Source organism: Myxocyprinus asiaticus, chromosome 49, assembly GCF_019703515.2.
Source record: "Myxocyprinus asiaticus isolate MX2 ecotype Aquarium Trade chromosome 49, UBuf_Myxa_2, whole genome shotgun sequence".
Classification (NCBI taxonomy): Eukaryota; Metazoa; Chordata; class Actinopteri; order Cypriniformes; family Catostomidae; genus Myxocyprinus; species Myxocyprinus asiaticus.
In genome coordinates this window covers 5,129,309-5,149,896 of record NC_059392.1, presented here as the reverse complement: position 1 = coordinate 5,149,896, position 20,588 = coordinate 5,129,309, and the positions used below count along the sequence as shown (strand labels likewise).

The window sequence follows — 20,588 nt, the reverse complement described above, 5'->3', positions numbered from 1 at the left end:
CCTGTGTGATCATGTTGGATCTACCTGGAATTTGACAACATAGTGTGATGAGCTTTAAGTGTTGACAATTAACTTTGTTACAGGTTCATTTTGCATCATTGACAGTCTGAATTACCCACAGTAATCCTTCATAGACACAAAGCTTCATTGCGATCCTATGGTTTTATGAACTTCATAATTCTCATGATCAGATCAGGTCGCAGTATCAGCACTCCGTGTAGAATCTGCTGACCGTATGAATATCAGCATAAATATGACTTCCTAATGAGCAGGGGAATAGTTTTGGCCTTCTGAAGATACATAACTCTCCATAAATACCTTTCTCATTGCCCAAGTTGCACTGTATGAGGTACAACGCACTGTAACAAACGAAACCCCTGCAGTTTGTGTAAGATTAAGTCTTAGACAGTGTTTTTGTGATATTGTGTGTGATTTTACTGGAAGGGGTCCTTCAGAGTTTCCTAGGCCCCAATTAAACCTGGTATTAAAGGAATAGATACAAATACAAATACAGCGATGTGTTTACATTTTCCTTTGGCACTGCTGTTAGCTGTCTGTCCAATTCGATGAGTAGATAAAGACAGCTATCCAGTACACTGCAAGTGGATCTATCAATTAAAATCATGGAATAGGGCCCGATAATTAAACCATGACCGAACAAACAAAATATTAACCGCTAAAAAGAGGTCCAAATACAGTAGTTTTATAATAATTAAACAAAACTAAGCCTCCAAATACCATTATGTTGATCTAGGTATAGATGTTTTGTAGCACAGACTGTGGATGTTTCTTTGTCTAATGAAATCAAATGTTAAATCTCTGTATATTTGGTTTGGCCTCCAAATCGGCCAGTGCAAGACATTGACAATAGAGTGGATTTTACTAAAAGGCACAGAATTTATATTTAGAAACAGCTAAATATTTAATATCATGCCCCGGCAGCTCTGTTGTTCATTTATAATGTTGTTCCCGATGAAAAGTGTTTGTGTGTTTGTTTTTGAGTAATGACTTTGCCATTTAAATGTTTGAGCCTTTGTTTGTGTTTTTGTGTGTGTATGGAAGCAATAGCTAAAGGCAGATTTTGTATTTGCTATGTTTGTGTCACTCCAGAACTCTGGCATGAGTACTGCACTATACTATACTATACTACACTATACTATACTATCCCATATCCCAGTAAGGAGTCCTCACCCTAACACATACTGTACTGTACTATACCATACCATACCACATCATACTATACTATAATATACTATACTATACTATTACAAACCATTCTGTTCTGTAATATACTGTACCATACTATACCAGACCATACCATATTATACCATACTGCCAGGGCTGTCCCATCCTATACTAGATTTTTCTGTGCTTTACTTTACTATACTATACTTTATAGTTAGTATTCAAAATCCCATCTGGGAGACCTTACCCTAAAACATACTGCACTGTCCTATACCATACCATACCATACCATACCAAACTATACTATACTATACTATACTATTGACCTGTTTCAGTGACATCACTTTTTCCCCGCAGCCGCCATATTTGTGACAATCAGTGGGAGGAAACAATGGCGGTGAATGGAAAAACACCCGTGAAACAATATCAAGAAAAACCTCAAAAAGCGCTTTTGATCCATGCAAAGTCTCAGGAAAGGTGTTTACAGGTCTGAGGTCAGCACAAATATTGCCAAATTTGACTTTTGCAGACATTTAAATATATTTTATCCACGATTTATCTCTGTACGCTGGCGAGTCTGATGTGTGACTGGCGAATGCACACATCTAACGGTACATCACCGTTAACATCTCTCATTCAGAATTTATAAATGTTTGTGTTGTTTTCTGCTCTGATTTGGTCAAAATATTACAAAATTCAGTAAGAATTTTTTTTTTGGTATACCCACTCTACTACTAATCAGGAATAGCTCCATGGCGATTTGTTTGGTTGTGGCTTTTCTAAGCGGCACTGCCTCAGGGTAGCGGGTAGCATAATCTATTATCACTAAAATATATTGGTGACCCCTGGCACTCTTTGGAAGGGACCCCACAATGTCCATCCAAATCTTCTCGAATGGGGTTTCAGTGATGGATAGGGAGATCAATGGATTGCGAAACATGGGCTTTGGGGCCACCTGCTGACACTCAAGGCAACTGTGACAGTAATTTTCCTCCTCCTTATGAACACCCGGCCAAAAGAAACGTTTTAACACTCTCTCCTTAGTTTTCTTCACTCCTAAGTGAGCCCCTAACAGGTAAGTGTGATCTAGTTGCAGTACTGTGGCTCTATGGGGTTGAGTCATGAGCAACTGTTCCAGGGTCTCTTCCCCTTCTCCAGGTTCTTTTTTTCAGATTAACACTTTTATTGATTCAGACACATGAAACAGAAAAGCAAACATATATACACAGAATCAACTTTTAACCCCCATAATTCCCTTTCACCCTCTCAATCCCCAACCCCACCCTGACCCTCAACAAATATCCCTGTGGTCCAACTTGAGAATACACCAAAAAAAGTTAAAAAAAAAAGTTAAAAAAAAAAACAAAATAACAAAAATCACACACATTTAAAACTACACATCTCTCTCCACTTCCCCTCCCCGTGAGTCTTCCAAAAATGGCAAATAGCTGCCCCATTTTTTATTAAATAACTCCAAGTTTCCCTGCATTCTATATGACATTTCTTTGAATGCCGCCACCCTGCCCATCTCTATGCACCACTCCTGAAATGAGGGCGCTCCAGCAGACTTCCATCCCCTAAGGATGATCTGCCTGCAGATCATAACACTGGCTAGGACCCAATTTTTATATAGTATCCCCTATATTAATGACCACCCCATCTCCTAAAAGTCATTTCATTGAGTCTGGAGCAAAATGAAATTTGTGTGTCCAATACGTCATACATAAAACTCTGAACCCTTAACCAAAAATTTTGGATCTTAACATACCACCGAAAAACATGGGTTGTGTCCCCATCGCCAGCAGGTGTGTGTGCCTATAAGAACAAGCCTATACAATTTAGAGGGGGTCTAACAGAATCTATGTAAAATCTTAAATTGCAAAAGGCGCACCCGTGCATCTCTAGATGTAGACTTGACGTTTTTTTACATTTTAGCCACCAATACCAAGTTTAAATCTTTCTCCCATAATCTCTTGCGAGAAGTTGAAGCTCCGTCCCCCAGACTCTGAATTAGCAGGGAGTAATACACTGATGCCTCATGGCCTATCCAAAAGCAGTAATCACCACTTCCAGAGTATCTGCTGCATTAGGGGGGTGTATGCTACTCCCAAAAATAGTACAAAGCAGGTGGCACAGCTGTAAATACCTAAAGAATTGAGACCTAGGGATCCCAAAATGTTGAACCATATTTTCAAAGGATCTCAACCCTCCACTCTTATAAAAGTCACTGAGCGTACTAACCTCCCTCACAATCCACTCTGTCCAGCAGAAAGGGGACTAATTAATACATAATTTTGGGTTCAGCCATATGCTGGAAGCAACATAATGTCTGAATTAAACACTCTGGACACTTTTGTCTATACCGCGTGCAAATGCGAGATAACGGAGTGTAACTTAACTTCTCCGGTTAGTTTGATAGAAAGGCTTTGCAATGGCGAAATAGGATCAAGAACTTCCTATTCAATACAAAACCAGGGAGGGGCTCTCTCAGGTGGAAGCGACCAGTGAGCCAAATGTCTGAGACCGAATGCATAATAATAAAACAAAACCTTGGGTAGGCATATAGCCCACCTTTGTCAATCGGCCTATGCAACTTACTGAAATGTAATCTGGGATGTTTACCATTCCAAATGAAGGACTTCGCTATCTTATCAGATTGATTGAAATAAGAGAGGGGGACATCTACAGGGAGAGATTGTAGCAAGTAGTTGAATTTTGGAATACAATTCATTTTAATAACATTACAACCTTCCCAATCATAGATAAATGTAACGAAGCCCACCTGCCCACATCGCTCAAAAACCTTTTTATTAAAGTGTCAAAATTAACTCTAAATAAATCACACAATTTGCTGGGAATAAAATGCCCAAATACTTAATGCCCTGTTTGGGCCACTGGAAGGCGCCCGGCTGAAAAACTGTTACTGGACAGTACACTGTCAGAGCCAAAGCTTCAGATTTAGACCAACTGACTCTGTATCCTGAGAACTTAGAAAAGGAATTAATAATTCTGTGGAGGCAAGGCATAGAGCTAGTAGGGTCGGAGACAAATAATCAAATATCATCTGCATAAAGCAAAAGCTTATGCGCCATACCTCCCGCCACCACCCCTGGAAAATCATCCTCCTTTCTTATCGCGGCTGCTAATGGTTCCAGGGAAAGTCAGAACAATAATGGGGAAAGAGGGCAACCCTGCCGGGTGCCCCTCTCCAGAGTAAAATAATCTGAAATTAATCCATTTGTTTGTACCGCCGCTACCGGGTGTCTATAAAATAACTTAATCCATCCAATAAAAGTATTCCCGAACCCATATATTTCCAAAATCTTAAAAAGGTAATCCCATTCTACCATATCAAACGTCTTTTTGGTCTTCAAGTGAGATGGCAGCGACCAGAGTCTGATCATTCGCCACTGACCACATGATATTGATGAAACGCCTAATTTTATCAGAAGAGCTACAGCCCGAATAAACCCCACCTGATCTATATGTATAAGAGATGTCATAACTTTACTTAATCGGTTAGCCAAATTTTTTTACAATATTTTAACATCTAGCTGGATCAGGGAAATTAGACAGTAACTCTTACACTCGTTTGGATCTTTGTCCTTTTTAAGAATCATACTGATCCGGGCTTGTGTCATGGTTGGCGGAAGCTTTCCATTCTTTAATGATTCCATATAAACTTCTAGCAAAATTGGAGCCAGTTCTGCAGCATAAGATCTAAAAAATTCAGCAGCAAAGCCATCTGACCTGTAGGCAAGGCCTTAATTACCTCGCCAAGCTCCTCCAGGGTTATCTCAGAATCAAAATAATTTTTTTGCTCAGTCGTCAGTTTAGGAAGTTCTAATGGTTCCACAAAGTTTCTAATATCTTCATCAGTAGACGAAGACGTGGAACTATAGAGATCAAGATAGAACACTTTAAAAGCATATTAATATCAATGGCCAAGGTAAATATTTCACCACCAGCAGATTTCACAGAGGGAATGGTAGAAAAAGATTCTCTCTGCTTGATATATCTAGCCAAAAGCTTCCCTGCTTTGTCCCCCGACTCAAAGTATGACTGTCTTGCCCTGAATAGCCAAAACTCCACCTTCTGTGACAAAATAGTATAATATCTGTATTTCAATTGGGTCAATTCTCTGTGGCCATTAGACGACATTCGGCACTTCAACTCTTCCTCTGCACTTTTAATATTCCCTTCCAATTCAATGAGTTCTTGTACTTTTGCATACTGTATGATCCGGCCCCTAAGAACCACCTTAATTGCCTCCCAAGCCACACCCACAGAGGATACTGAGGACCAGCTTGTCTCCATATAGACATTGATTTCAGCCTATAGCATTTGTTGGAATTCAGGATTTTGCAAAAGGGATATATTAAAGCGGCAACTATATGATTTCTTTTTCTCCGTATGTGGCAACACCTCTAAACACACCAGGGCATGATCTGAGACTAAAATGTTTCCAGTTGAGCAATCAACAACAGATGAAATGAGGGACTTAGATGTAAAAAAATCTATTCTAGAGTAAATCTTATGGACTGAAGAAAAAAATGTATAGTCCCTACCAGATGGGTTCAAAAGTCTCCAAATTACACGTCTTGTGAAGCGTCACTGTTGCTCTAGGGGGCTTGCACACTTTTGCTTTACTATGATCAAGGACTGAGTCCATCAAAAGATTAAAATCTACTCCCAATATTATATCATGAGGGGTGCCAGTGGCATGCAACATCCTGTCAAGATCTATAAAAAAGCCCTGATCATCAATATTAGGTGCAAAAATATTCGCCAAAATAAGACTTCGTCCCTGAACTTCAGCTAAAACAATAATTCTCTTCCTAATTTATCTTTACTCTGTTTGAGACATTTGAATTGTAGATGTTTACACAAGATGTTTTCAGTGTAATGACTCCCCTGCTCTTACTTGAGCCAGCACTATAAAAAAAATGCCCACCCCATATCTTTCCAAATTTTTCCGCTTCCTGCGGAGAAAGGTCCATTTCTTGAAGAAACACTATGTCATATTTCTTATGCTTAAGAAGAGAAATAACCTTCCTTCTTTTTATGGGGTGCCCCAACCATTCACATTCCACATGGAGAGAGACAATCCACTCATATTAACATTTGACATTTTGACATGTAAGAAAACAGGATTATAAAGACCACATTCCAACATTAGTGCAACAGTCAAACCCCAAACATTCCCCAGAACCAAACAAACAGAAAAAAGATAAACTTGCGCATTAACCACGCATGACAACGCCAACTGGCGTCCATCCCTCCAAACTCAAACAGTCCATGCATGCCTACGAGAACCTCTGCGACAATTTTGCCATTGGATTGCTCAAGTCTGGTGATTCTATACAAATTTTGTGAGACAGAATTACACAGCAAAAGATAATCTATAAAACACTCCAGCCAATAGGCAGAATAAACACAAAGAGCATGTAGTTTCATCCATAAAACTGTCCTAAAGTTGTATTATTCTACAAAATAAACTCCAGCCGCTAGGCGGAACCAGCACAAAAAGAGTGCGCAGATTCTTTAGACAGTCAAATGTTCAGTGAGCCAGTCCATTTGGCTGCAACATGAGTGCAAGCAAATTACTTACTCCAATGACTTTGCAAGAAATAATCCACAAAATAAACTCCAGCCGATAGGCGGCACCAGCACAAAAAAAAAAAAAAAAAACGTGCAGGCTCCTCAAACTGTCAAGCAGATGTTCAGAGAGCTGGCAAACTCAGCTGCAACATGAGTGTAGGCAAATAACTTACTCACTCCAATGACTTTGCCAGGAACACTCCAAAAGATAAACTCCAACCGATAGGCGGAATAAGCACAAAGAGTGTGTAGATTCATCCACAAAACCGTCCCGAAGGTGTGTTGCTCTACAAAATAAACTCCAGCCACTAGGCGGAACCAGCAGAAAAAGAGTATGCAGAAACTTCAAACAGTCAAGCGAATGTTCAGTTATCCGGTCCACCCGGCCGCAATGTGAGCACCACAACACGACCCACTAACTCCATTGACTTTATGAAGGACATCGCTTGCTGTGGGCATGTGAATATTTTACGGCCATCCTTAGCATCTATTCTCAATATGGCCGCGAATATTAGTGCAAAAGTGACCTTCCATTGATGTAAAAGTTTCTTGCATTCCTTGAATCGATCACATTTCACTCTTGTCGAGTTCGCAATGTCTGGGAACAAGAAAATGCTGTGGTTCTTCCAAGAAAGCCTTCCTTTACTCCTCGCCTCATGTAACACAAGATCTTTATTGGATGATCTCAGAAATTTGGCCAGAATTGGGGCCAACGTTAGGTGAAAAAATCCCCCTCCCCCCAAAAAAACTAGCAAAGTGCGCAGAGCTCGCTATTCACATGTTCGATCCTCGCATGGCGTCATGTGACACCAGAGCAATACATTCTTAATTGCAAAATGGGGGTACAGTGGCGAAGCCTACTCCTACTTCTACCCCTTCCACTACTCTCACGTTCCTCAAAGCATTAATGAGTGTAGGGCCATTCAATTGGGCTGTTCCATACTGGCCTGTTAGTATCTGTTGCACTGGTATTTTTGGACCGCTGTCGCTCTCTTTAGTCTGCCCCATCTCCTATGGATCCTCATATGTGTTTCAACAGTTCTAGGCTGTTGGGGTTGCCCAGCTGCCTGCTCTGAGGCCGATTCCATCACTTCCGAATTGCTCCCCGCAGTGGCCCAAGTCTGCACCGGAAAGCAATGGTGGGTTAGGCTTAGGACATTTCGACTGACAGAATTGATTGTCTTTTGTCTGGTTTTACCCCTGGACCGTTGTGGTTCCCTTGACATCCTTGCTTGTATGTCTTGCCACAACATTTGAAATACCGGGCAATCTTGGCCAATTAATACCTGCACTGGCAGAGAGTCCACCACCCCTGCTCGGATCTCCTACTTTCCCCTAGTGGTGACTAGTGTTACTGCGGATGCGGGGTAGGTACACGTGTCTCCATGCATACACAAAACTGGTACTGGTCTTCCTAGTGAAACATGCTTTGGGTTGACCAAGGACTTGTGGACTAGTGTAATCATTCTCCCGGAGTTCAGTAACGCCTCTACCATGACACAGGACAGGTCATGTCTTGGTATGTCGAGTCCCCCAATAAAGCGGCAAAAAGGTTTCTTTTCTGGAGGCTTGAAGACTCTGAAGTTGGTGTAGGCTCATCTTTCTGGTTGCATTGGCAAGTAATGTGACCTATTTCTCCACATATAATAGGTTCTTGGTTTTTACGGTGATCTCTCAACTAGAGACTCTTGCTGGCTGGACCTTCCACACTGTGGACTGGTCTACTTCTATGGAGGGGCTCTAGAGGACAACTTTTGCTGGGGCCGGGGACCCTGGGAGACCTCACCCCTACAAATACTGTACTATACTATACTAAGCTTTACTGTTTTGTAACATACATACCATATAATATGCTATAGTTCTGTTCCATATTTGACTGTTTTGTCATATACTCTATTTAACACACCCTATTGTACTATTCTATCCTATCCTATACTATACTATACTATACTATATAGTGTGTATCCAAAATCCCAGCTGGGAGACCTCACCCTTACAAATACTGTACTGTACTATACTATACAATACTATGCTGTTTTGCAACATACCATACTATGTTATATGATATAGTTATCCACCATAATATATTGTATTATCATATACTCTATTTTACTACATACCCTGTTGTACTGTTCAGTACTATACTATACTATACTGTACTATACTATACTATATGCTAATAAACAGTGCTGTACAGTGCTGGGTAATATGGTTTGACTCTGTACGGTACTTGTACTATACTGTTTTTTATTATTCATCAATTATACATTAACAGAAGATGCAGAGACTGTCCTGAAATGTAGATTTACATTTCTCTGTGAAATTTGGCTGACCCTGTAGAGATGGATGGAATGTCTCAGATAGCTTGTTTAGTCTCAGGATGGAGGATTCAGGTGCATTAGAGGTCAATATAAGGTTGATAACTGGACACAAGCCACAGAGGAAATTTAAAACTGTACACTCTATTTGCTGGCGTTCAGTCAAACTCACATTTTCAGAGAAAGGGGTTGTATATACTGTATATTCTATATGGATATAAAGTACAGTACTTATATACATTAATCAAAATCAGCGCTTACCTGAATGCTGGAGTGGATGGTGACTGTAAACAGTGACTATGCAAAGTGAACTGTAATTAAAATTCTCATTAATTCATAACATTTCCATTGCTGGTACAAAATTAGTGGTGCAGAAATGACACACTTCACCTTTATCGTTGAAAACAATTCTATTTTAACAGAACTGACTTTTTTCATTTTTTTCTAGCTGTTTCTATAATGCGGCATAGTGCATCGGCGTTTGGGTTCGCTGTAAGTATGCAATGCTGGTTTTGTGAAAATTAAATTGTCATTATTTAATAGTCTTCAACATTTTGATGTTTTGCTTGATCATTGTTTGTTTTTTCATTTGTTTGCAGTTTGACGCCACTCTTGACGTTCTATCCTCCATGATTGTTCTCTGGCGATATAGTAATGCTGCAGCCGTCCATTCAGCACACAGAGAATACATGTAAGTAAACGTGATCCTTTGGCAGTATGACTTGATTAAAGATAGAACAGCAAATAAACAGACTTCATTCAAAAGGCGTGCCTGTGTGGAACGGGCCATAATTTGTGCCCAGTGGGGTTTCTGTGTTGTTTCGGTAGCCTATTAGATGTTGTTTCTGGGCAATGAGAAGATGATCTTTCACGGATCCATGTTCCTTAGCTGTAGCAGAACATTTAACCTCAGTTAAAGCAAGTTAAATTTCCTTAAAGTCCACCTAGTTTTATTGATAGAAGCCAGGAAAGACAAGCTCTATGGTCTCTTAAGATATGGCCCAACTCTGGGTCTTATGTTTAAAGAGCGCCCCTTGACAGACTCTCTATGTTTGCAGTGTGTCTTATCAGCTGAACGACAGAATAGAGACGGCAAAAGGGCAGGAAAGCTTTGTGAGCGAAGTGAAAGAGAGACAGAGGACAAAGAGCGAGAAAGAATAGGAGAAGTGTTCTAGAGCTGCCTCACCAGACAGTATACACAAACAGACACACATGTAATGAATCCATCTGTAATTGTGTAAAGATATGTGTTGCAGCCTCTGGGGGAATCTGCTGGGATGCGGATCACTGTGGAGACAGATTACATCATAAAGCAGGCTCTAGTGAGATGAAATATATATTGTTTGAATATAAAAAAGAGAGATCATTTTAGTCTGTGCTTGCTGAGATTGCTTGCAAAGTGTCAAGTCGTCATTTTTATTTGTATAGCGCTTTTCACAACACACACATTTTTTCAAAGCAGCTTTACAGGAAATCATGCATTAACAAAAAAAAAAAATGAAACTGTAATATCTATAATGTCTTACAGTGATCATTGTGTGTTTTGATTAAATATGAATGTAAAATGTGTATACAAATTAAATAATTAAATTATAATTGTATTTAGAATCCCTGTGAGCAAGCTGAAGGCGACTGTGGCAAGGAACACAAAACTCCATAAGATGTTGGTTAATGGAGAAAAATAACCTTGGGAGAAACCAGGCTTGCTGTGGGGGCCAGTTCTCCTCTGGCTAAACAGCATGAATATAATGCCAATATTAGTTATTTGTGTGCAGTGCAAGTCTTGGTTTTAAATTTGTAAGTCTAGTGTTTTAAAAATAAAAATAAAAGATTAATGACAAACGTCTTTGAAGTCCATCCTGGATTAACTGCAGAATTTTACATAGATGCATTTTCCTTTGTTAGTTTGTTGATGAAGGCTTTGTTGGCAGTTAAATGATAGTCTATGTATTCCATTTCAAGAGTGTAGTCCATCAACAGACAAAGGTGATGCAGGTAGAGATCAATGATGAGGTGCATCACAGTTCAACCTGCAGGTCATTTCGGTGAGGTCCATCGTAAGTCCAAGGTTCAGGCAGTGGCATATGAAGTATCCGATGTTTTACAGTTGGAGTTGGCATCAGTTCATACTCTGAAGTCAAAAAACTGAAGTGATGTCTGCTAGCACCGGCTGTAGTTTGTCGTCATCTCTCAGTGACATGTAGCAGTGGAGTCCGACACCAAGCAGTAATGGAGCTGGATCTGGCAGGCTTTGGTAACCTCGGGATATGAATCCCAAGGTTGAGACATGGAAACAAATAGAATAATATTAGCGTAGATGCAATTCAATTTTATGCAGAGTTATAGATCATGATGGATGTTTCTGGTTCCGGCAGACCTAACTAAAGCAGCCTAATTGTGAGTTGAAGGATAAATTAGGTGTATGCCTGGCTAAATAGATGAGTCTTTAGTCTAGACTTAAACTGAGTGAGTGTGTCTGCATCCCGAACAGTGTTAGGGAGACTATTCCATAGTTTAGGAGCCAAGTATGAAAAGGATCTACCTCCTTTTGTGGATTTTGATATTCTTGGAATTATTAGCAAACCAGAATTTTGTGATCGTAATGAACGTGATGGAATATAGCGTGTCATAAGGTCTAGACCATTCAAAGCTTTGTATGTAGTTAACAGAATTTTAAAAGTAATACGAAATATAACAGGTAGCCAATGTAACGACGATAAAATTGGGCTAATATGATCATATTTCTTGGTTCTAGTCAGCACTCTGGCAGCTGCATTTTGAACCAATTGAAGTTTATTTATTGAACTTGCTGGACATCCTCCCAATAATGCATCACAATAATCTAGTCTTGAGGTCATGAACGCATGAATTAATTTTTCGGCATCAGCAACAGAGAGCATGTGTCGTAATTTAGCAATATTTCACAGGTGGAAGTATGCTGTTCTACAAACATTGGAAATGTAATTCTCAAAGGACAGATTGGTATCAAATATAACACCTAAATTCTTTGCAGAAGAAGACGATGTAACAGTACATCCATCGAGAGACAAATTATGTTTTAGCGGCTTATTTTTAGAGGTTTTTGGTCCAATCATTAGTACCTCTGTTTTGTCAGAATTGAGTCGAAGGAAATTTCTGGACATCCAATCTTTGATTTCATTCATACACTCTGCTAATTTGGAGAATTTTGAATTTTCATTGGGTTTAGAAGAAATATAAAGTTGGGTATGTCAGCATAACAGTGGAAACTTATTCCGTGATTCCTGATAATATCTCCCAATGGAAGCATGTATAAGAAGAAAAGCAGAGGTCCTAAAACTGATCCCTGTGGCACTCCATACTTAACTTTTGTTTGATTTGACAATTCCTCGTTTACACATACAAAGTGGTAGCTGTCTGATAAATGTCCTATTCCTATTCCTATTAAATTCCTAAACCATGCTAATGCAAGTCCACTAATGCCAACATAATTCTCCAGCCTATTCAAGAGAATGTTGTGACCTATTGTGTCGAAGGCAGCACTAAGATCTAAAAGCTCTAGAAGAGAAATGCAGCTGCGATCAGATGATAAGAGCAAGTCATTTGTAACTCTGATAAGTGCAGTCCTTGTACTGTGATGGGCCTAAATCCTGACTGAAATTGTTCATATATTCCATATATTCCATTTCTCTGTAGAAATTAACATAGTTGGGAGGACACTACATTTTCTAGTATTTTCAACATAAAAGGTAGATTTGAAATCGGTCTGTAATTAGCCAATTCTCTAGGATCAAGCTGTGGCTTCTTAATAAGCGGTTTGATAACTGCCATTTTAAAGTTTCTTGGGACATAATAATATTAAGAAGAGGTTCTGAGATTACTGGGAATACCTCTTTTAAGAGCTTAGTTGGTATTGGATCTAACATACATGTTGTGGCTTTTGATTTTTTGATAAGTTTTGCTAGCTCTTCATGATATATGACAGTGAAGGACTGAAGACACTGTTTTCTGTGGTACTGTGACAGTTGATTGCATAATTCCAATTTTACTTCTGATTACTTCACTATTACTATTGTGCTGCGATGGGATGTCTGGTTCAGTCAATGCTTTATTCCTAACCAATTTAGCCACAGTACTAAATAAACACCTATGATTTTTGTGGTTATTTTCTATGAGTTTGCTAAAATATGCTGACCTGGCAGCTTTAAGTGCCTGTCTGTAACTACAGACACTATCCTTCTATGCACCGCTAAATACCTCTAATTTTGTATTCTTCCACTTGTACTCCATTTTCCGAGCTGTTCTCTTGAGAGCATGAGTGTGATCATTGTACCACAGGGCGAGGCTTTTTTCTTTCATTTTCTTTAATCAAAGTGGGGCGACACTATCAAGAGTGCTAGAGAAGACTGTATTTATATTTTCTGTTATTTAATCAAGTTCTTCTAGACTTTTTGGCTTACTGAGTATATGAGATAAATCGGGAAGATTATTAGTGAAGCTGTGTTTAGTGGTCGAAAGAATAGTTCTACCTGAACGATAGCATGGTGTAGATTGAATGACATTAGCTGATCTCAACAAACAAGAGATGAGGTAATGATCTGAGATGTCGACGCTCTGCCGTAGAATTTCTATAGTATCAACATCAACTCCATATGACAGAATTAAATCTAGCGTATGATTATGGCGATGAGTTGGTCCTGTCACATTTTGTCTGACTCCAAGAGAGTTGAGAATATCAATAAATGCTAATCCCAGTGTGTCATTTTCATTATCTATATGAATGTTGAAGTCACCAACAGTTAAAGCTCTATCTACATTAAGTACTAGATCAGATAGTAGCAATGGCAAAAGACTACAGAGATTATTTATTCATATCTGACGGTGTCATATTAAGCATTATTAGTTCAAAAGACGTAAACTTATATCCTGCCCTCTGAGTCCTCTAGTGCTATAGGTTCTTAATATCTTAAAGTACAGATATACGATGAAATGAAACCAACTGCATTTTGAACACACAGCATCAGTGGGGTTCTTCCTTGGACTGGTTTTACAAGATAAAACTGGATTAAATTAATCTACATGTCTTAATTTCATTTTAATTTGATCTCTTGAGACTGTATCTGACTGTGTGTGTGTATGTGTGTTTGGTTTGATGAATTAATCACCAACCAAAACACAGACTTAGCGGATTGAACTCGATCCATCCCAGCTGTGTATGTGTGAAACAGACCAGAACTGCCATTTAACTTCACCAGATTTACCCCAACAACCCATCCTCATAGTAACCAACTGCTGTATCCACCTTCTTTGTGAGTTAAAACAAAGCTAATCACCTTCTGGTCTACCAGAGAGTAATTGTACAGCAGATGCTCTTGCCTGTTATCCAGAGATAATTAGACAGCCACAGCCCTTTCTGCCTTCATTTATAAACAAAGGTCTTGATGGTCCTATTAACAACGAGGCATTAAAAAATAACCGATTTGGAGCTGTATTTTCTGATCTGTTACTGAGACAAACACAAGTGGGCAATTAAAAATCGGCCAATATTGTTTTTATTTATTTATTTTAAACAGTTGATACAATACTATGTTTATGCATTGTTATTTATGCCATTATATTTATGCAGAGTTGTTTTTTTTTTTTTTATCTAAATGGTTACAAATTTTAGTTTAATCGTTTAAAAGCAGCTTTACAGAAAATCATGCTTTAACAGAAAATGAAACAGTAATATCTATAAAGTCTTAGAGTCATCATTGTGTAATTGTAAACTGTGTATAAAAATAATCAAATAGTTAAATAACAATAGTATTTAGAACCCCAGTGAGCAAGCCGAAGGCGACTGTGGCAAGGAACACAAAACTCCATAAGATGTTGGTTAATGGATAAAAATAACCTTGGGAGAGGGTGCACAACAAGCCTTAAGAAACACAACAAGGCTTAACTATCACCAAAACACAGAATGAGACATTTCTGTCTGCAAGCGCTTAATGTTACTTGAATCGGTGCTATTTTAGTGCATTTCTATCTTAATACTGTGGAAGGTTTTGTTCGAAAAATTTTATTGTTACATATTGTTTTGTTTTCTATCCTAAGAAGGAAATCAAATTCATCTGACAGGAAAATAAGTATATTAAGAGTCAAATTTGAGCACTTTCAAAATCTAAGATTAATCGGGATTAACTAAAGAAAATTTATGCAATTAATCTTGATAAAAAATTTTTAAACGACTTACAGCACTAATATTTTATTAACTCTACCCCCTAACCCAAACCCCAACCCTAAACCTAACCATCAGCAAAAGTAAAAATGTAATTCTAGAGCAAAAATGCAACCCTCGAACCATGCTCCCCTTTTATTATAAACTATTTTATTTATTATAGTAAACACGATTACTTTCTGGTTACTACGGGACCAGAACCCAAGTCTCTATGACTCAGTAGTGCTAGAGGGAAATGTGTTCACATTTGAACTGATGCAGAAAATGTCTGTTAAGGAATGCCGCTTGTTAGAAATTCGGCTGAATGGGGTTGATTTCAGGGCACATGAACTTTCGTAAGCAACATGTCGATTTCCCATGTGATCATGTTACTTACAATTACATGCAAACTATACATGAAATAAGTTACTTTACCTGTGATTCATCATTTACACTGTTGTTTTCCGTTGAACGTTCAGTGGTCCAATGGCGTTGGTGTCAATTATCAGTACACCCAATATTAAAGAACTGCTAGAGTATTGCTAAAAAAATATATCAGTTAAACTGATTATTGGTCCATCACTAAATTAGGTCTATTAAAAAGGTCTATAAAAAAGTAATAAAAAAAGTAACTTTACAGTAAGGTTCCTTCTTTAAAATAAATGCTGTAAAAAATATATTGGTCATTGTTAGTTCATGATACCTAATGCAATAACTAATGTTAACAAATGGAACCTTATTGTAAAGTGTTACTAAGTAATTAAATATATTGACACCAATGTACCTGTGTGTGTTTTGCAGAGCTTGTGTGATCCTCGGGGTGGTGTTTATCCTGTCGTCCATCACTATCCTGGTGAAAGCCATTCACGATCTCGCCACAAAGCTGCTACCAGAAGTGGTAAGACAACACAAACAGTGTAAACACAAACACGCAAGTGTACATCGGACTGATTGACTGGTTGATTGTTGGTTCTGTTATGGCCTCACGGAAAGTTTTATTATGATATCATAGAAAGTTAAGAAGGAACTTGAAATGGTTGTATTATTGCATCATAGGGGCCGATCAGACCAAACACGTCTTTGCGCTAAAAAAAGGTAGCATGCAGGTGTCTCGAGATGTGTTTTTAACAGTTGAAGTTCTTTTTAACTTGTGTTAACAAAATGCCGAAAAAATAAACAAACTGCAAGTTGTGCCTCAACGGTCAAAGGCACAGGTTTACATAAATTAGGTCATAAATAGTTTAAGAAAAAACTGATTGGCACGTAGATTTTTGTTCATTACCACAATTGGAAACACCTTTACTGCCATTCTTACCGCGTTATTCAATGTGCACAAGCATTGTGTGCATGCATGTTTACATTTTGACGTCAAAAGCAGAGAATAACCCGATGATCTCTAGTAAATGCTGTTTTATTGCATTGTCAGATTTTTGGAAGCAGTTATTCGAGTATTGGTGTGAATGTAAACGCAGTCACCGACTGACTGGCTGAGTGACAACTGGTAGATTGGTAGATTGTTTCAGCTGTTTATTAGTGTTGATATCTTCATTTTCAGAAGTCTTTGTGAGTGTTTTTTGGACACGGGTGTACATTTGACTGAATTGTTGGCTGACATGCTTTTGATTGATTGATTGATTGATTGATGTAAACTATTGTTTATTCTATTTTCCAATTGTCAGTTGACTAATTCGACTTTGATTTCTTTACTTTCTACAGTCTTTGTGTTTATTTGTGGTATGCTTTCATGCTCTCACATCTTATTTCCCTGTTGGCGTCCACAGCGCTGCCTTTTTTATTGACTGTAAATTCCATTGAAGAGAGTCTCTCAGGTGAAGGACGCCACACGCAAACACAACACATCTTTTCATGTTGTCAGTTGTGTAGCGTTCTCCCTTGGCTGGAACTAACGGCTTCTGCTAAATGCCACAAGTGTGAAGCTGAATGAACATGGCAGAGATGAGGTGTGAAGTCACAGACGAGATTAGAATAGTCTGATAGCACTGTTGCCAGGCAACATCGAGAGGGGAAAAAGTTTTCTCATATCTCTCAATATTTATCCACCCATCTTCCCCGGAATGAAAGGAGACACCAAAAGCCACAGTCTGAGACTGCAACTGTTATGCAATGGCTCCAAATACAGGTACACTCTTTAAAATAAAGGTTCTTTAGTGGTTTCTTGTAGCACCTTGCTACACTTGATAAAATCCTCATTTTAACAAGAACCACATTTGCCTTATGGTGTTATTGAGTTGGCTATTTCGATCTTTGGAGTTTTGAGAAATTCCTAAAAAAGATATCAGATTCTATATGTTTTATTATGACCTCACAGGAACTTAGAAAGGTTCTATTATGACATCATATGAACTTAAAAAAGTTCTTTTAAGACATCATATGAATTTAAAAAGTTTCTATTATAACATCATAAGAATGTAAAAGGTTCTATCATGACATCATAGGAACTTATAAAAGGTTATTTTATAATATTGATCATACAATTTTTGTTAATATGACATCATAGGGACTTAAAAAGGTTCTGTTTTGACATGATTGGAACTCAAAAAAGTTCTATTATGACATCATAAGAAGTTAAAAAGGTTCTATTATAACATCATACAAACTTAATTTTTTTTTATAATGACATCATATGAGCTATAGAAAGGTTCTATTATGTCATCATGGTAACTTAAAAAGGTTCTATTATGAGACCATATGAGCTTAAAAGGGTTCTATTTTGACATCGAAGGAACTTAGAAAGTCTATATCATGACATCGTATAAACTTTAATAGGTCCTATCATGACATAGGTAGTTGAAAATGTTCTATTATGACATCATATGAGTTATAGAAAGGTTTTAATATGACATCATGGTTACTTGGAAAGGTTCTATTATTAGACCATATGAGCTTAAAAAGGTTATATTTTGACATTTCTGTTATTACATCATTTGAGCAATAGAAATGTTCTGTTATGACATTAAAGGAACTCAAAAAGGTTCTGTTATGGCATTACCAGAAGTTAAAAAGGTTCCATTAGGATATCATATGATCTTAAAATGTTTGTATTATGACATCTTAGGGACTTAAAAAAGGTTATATTATGAGTTCATCAGAGCTTAGAAAGGTTCTCTTGTGGCCTCGTTGAAATGAAAAAAGGTTAATTTATGACATCACAGCAACGTTAACACTTTAAAAGGTTCTAATATGTCATTATAGGAAGTAAAACATGTTCTCCTTTGGTATCAGGCTGTAAAACCCCCTTTGGAACCTTTATTTTTAAGAGTAAAGAGAATTAGGGTAGAACAGTGATAAAGAGGAAGAGGAGGAGATGGAGAGAGACAGAGCTGCTGTGCTGATGTTTTAATCAGGACTCTGGCTTCTCTCTGGAGGATTCTGTTCCTGTAAAGCTGGTGTAAAGCTGGTTTTGGTGCAAGTAAGCGCCGCCTAAAAATAGATCCGACATTTCTCTCTCCCTTCATCTGCTGCTGATTTCACAAACACTTCCCCCCTTCTCTCTCTCTCTCTCTCTCTCTCACTATCCCTCGTTCTGTGATGAAATGTTAATAGGCTGCTCTGAACAAGGTATTCGGGATGGGCCGCCCCCTCTGCAGTCTTGTGTGTGTGATTTTGAGAACGACTGCCTGTTATTCAGGTCCTAAAAGACCAATAAAACAATCTTTCGCTGATTTCCTGTTGTACACAGTTGACGTTCTGATCTGAGCTATTTTCATTTCCAGCCCTGAACCGGATAAATAAAATAAATACAAAATCAGCCAAACATCTTTCAAGAGCTACACTTAACAGATAAGACCATAACACACCAAAACATCACATACTGTATAATATAATTATATCTATAAATAGCGACATTAAAGGAACTTAAAAGGATACTTGTGGGCTGGCAGACAGTGTCTATGATTAATTCGAGGGCACAAGGCTGTTTTTAACTCCTCGAGGAATGCAAGAGTTGTTTTACGTGCTTTTTTCATCTACCTGACATCTTCTCTAGTCAGAAGATCTATCATAGTTTTTTATTTGGAGAGAACAAATGATGCATTGACTGACCGCTTAAGTGTGTGTTTGTGTGTATATTCTTTGTGTTGAACGTTATGTTTGATGGTAGGAACCTTGTGGAATTGCATTTTGTCATGTCTGCAAGGCCAGCGTGCAATTTTATTGATTCTGCGATGGCTGAGAAGGCAATTCGCAACCTTTTCGGCACTCTCTCTCTCTCTTGTCTCTTTCTCATACTGTACCTTCATTCAAGACATCTTTTCTATACCATTTCATCCTCTTGTTTTCTCATTCACCTATGCACTGCTTATTTCCAATATATATTCCTTCCTTTTTAACATATCTGTAGGTACTACTCAAACTATTTTTTTCAGTACGCATACTAACCACAGTACATTTTGACTACTTTATCACACAGTGCAATGCGCTCAACTTCCACTGCTAATGGCTATGTTCGAAATGGAATACTAGCATACTTCCTACTGCATTTAGCACACTATATTCTGTATACTACCTACCATTTTTTTTTAAATAGCATGTGAAACATTATGCATTATGCAGTAAGCACAGTACAGTACATCTAGCATCATTAAATTAGTATGCAGTATGTAGTAAGCAGTTCTTTAGGTACTTGCTTAATGAAATGTAACATAGTGATTCAACGTGACAACAGTGAAGCACACTACTGTTTGAAATGGTTATCGGTTCATATTTTATGCTGTTTTACATAAGAGTTTTTAAAATTAGTATGCAGTATACAGAAAAATACTGCGCAGTATGCACTAAGCAGTTATTTAGCCCTTTGACAATATGACAACAATGTAACATGACAAAATGTTTAAATACTACTGTTTTAAATGTTTATTGGTGCATATTTTTATGCTGCTTTCCATACATTTTTTTAAATTAGTATGCAGTATACAGTATATTCTGTGCAGTATGCAGCAAGCATTTTTTTCAGCCACTTGCTTAATGAAATGTAACATAGTGAGGTAACGTGAAAATGTAGCATACTTCCATTTTGAAACATTTACCGTTGCATATTTTATACCATTTAAAAAAATAGTACGCAGGATGCAGTATATACTGTGCAGTATGCAGCAAGCAGTTCTTCAGCCACTTGCTCAATGAAATGTAACATAGTGAGGTAACGTCATAACAATGTAGCATACTACCGTTTTCAAACATTTACCGTTGCATATTTTCTAAATTTTTAAAACATAGTATGCAGTATACAGTATATACTGCTTAGTATGCAGTAAGCAGTTCTCAGCCACTTGCTTAATTAAATGAAAATG

General features: G+C 38.0%; 1 protein-coding gene across 1 annotated transcript in view; it reads left to right on the top strand.

Annotated features, from left to right (window-relative positions):
* LOC127437988 (transmembrane protein 163-like) overlaps positions 1–20,588 on the top strand; it is a 46,614-nt gene that overhangs the window by 16,138 nt on the left and 9,888 nt on the right. Inside the window, exons 3-5 of the mRNA XM_051693188.1 lie at positions 9,553–9,596; positions 9,704–9,795; positions 16,081–16,177. Of these exons, the coding sequence (XP_051549148.1) occupies positions 9,553–9,596; positions 9,704–9,795; positions 16,081–16,177 (233 nt within the window). The remainder of the gene's footprint in view (positions 1–9,552; positions 9,597–9,703; positions 9,796–16,080; positions 16,178–20,588) is intronic.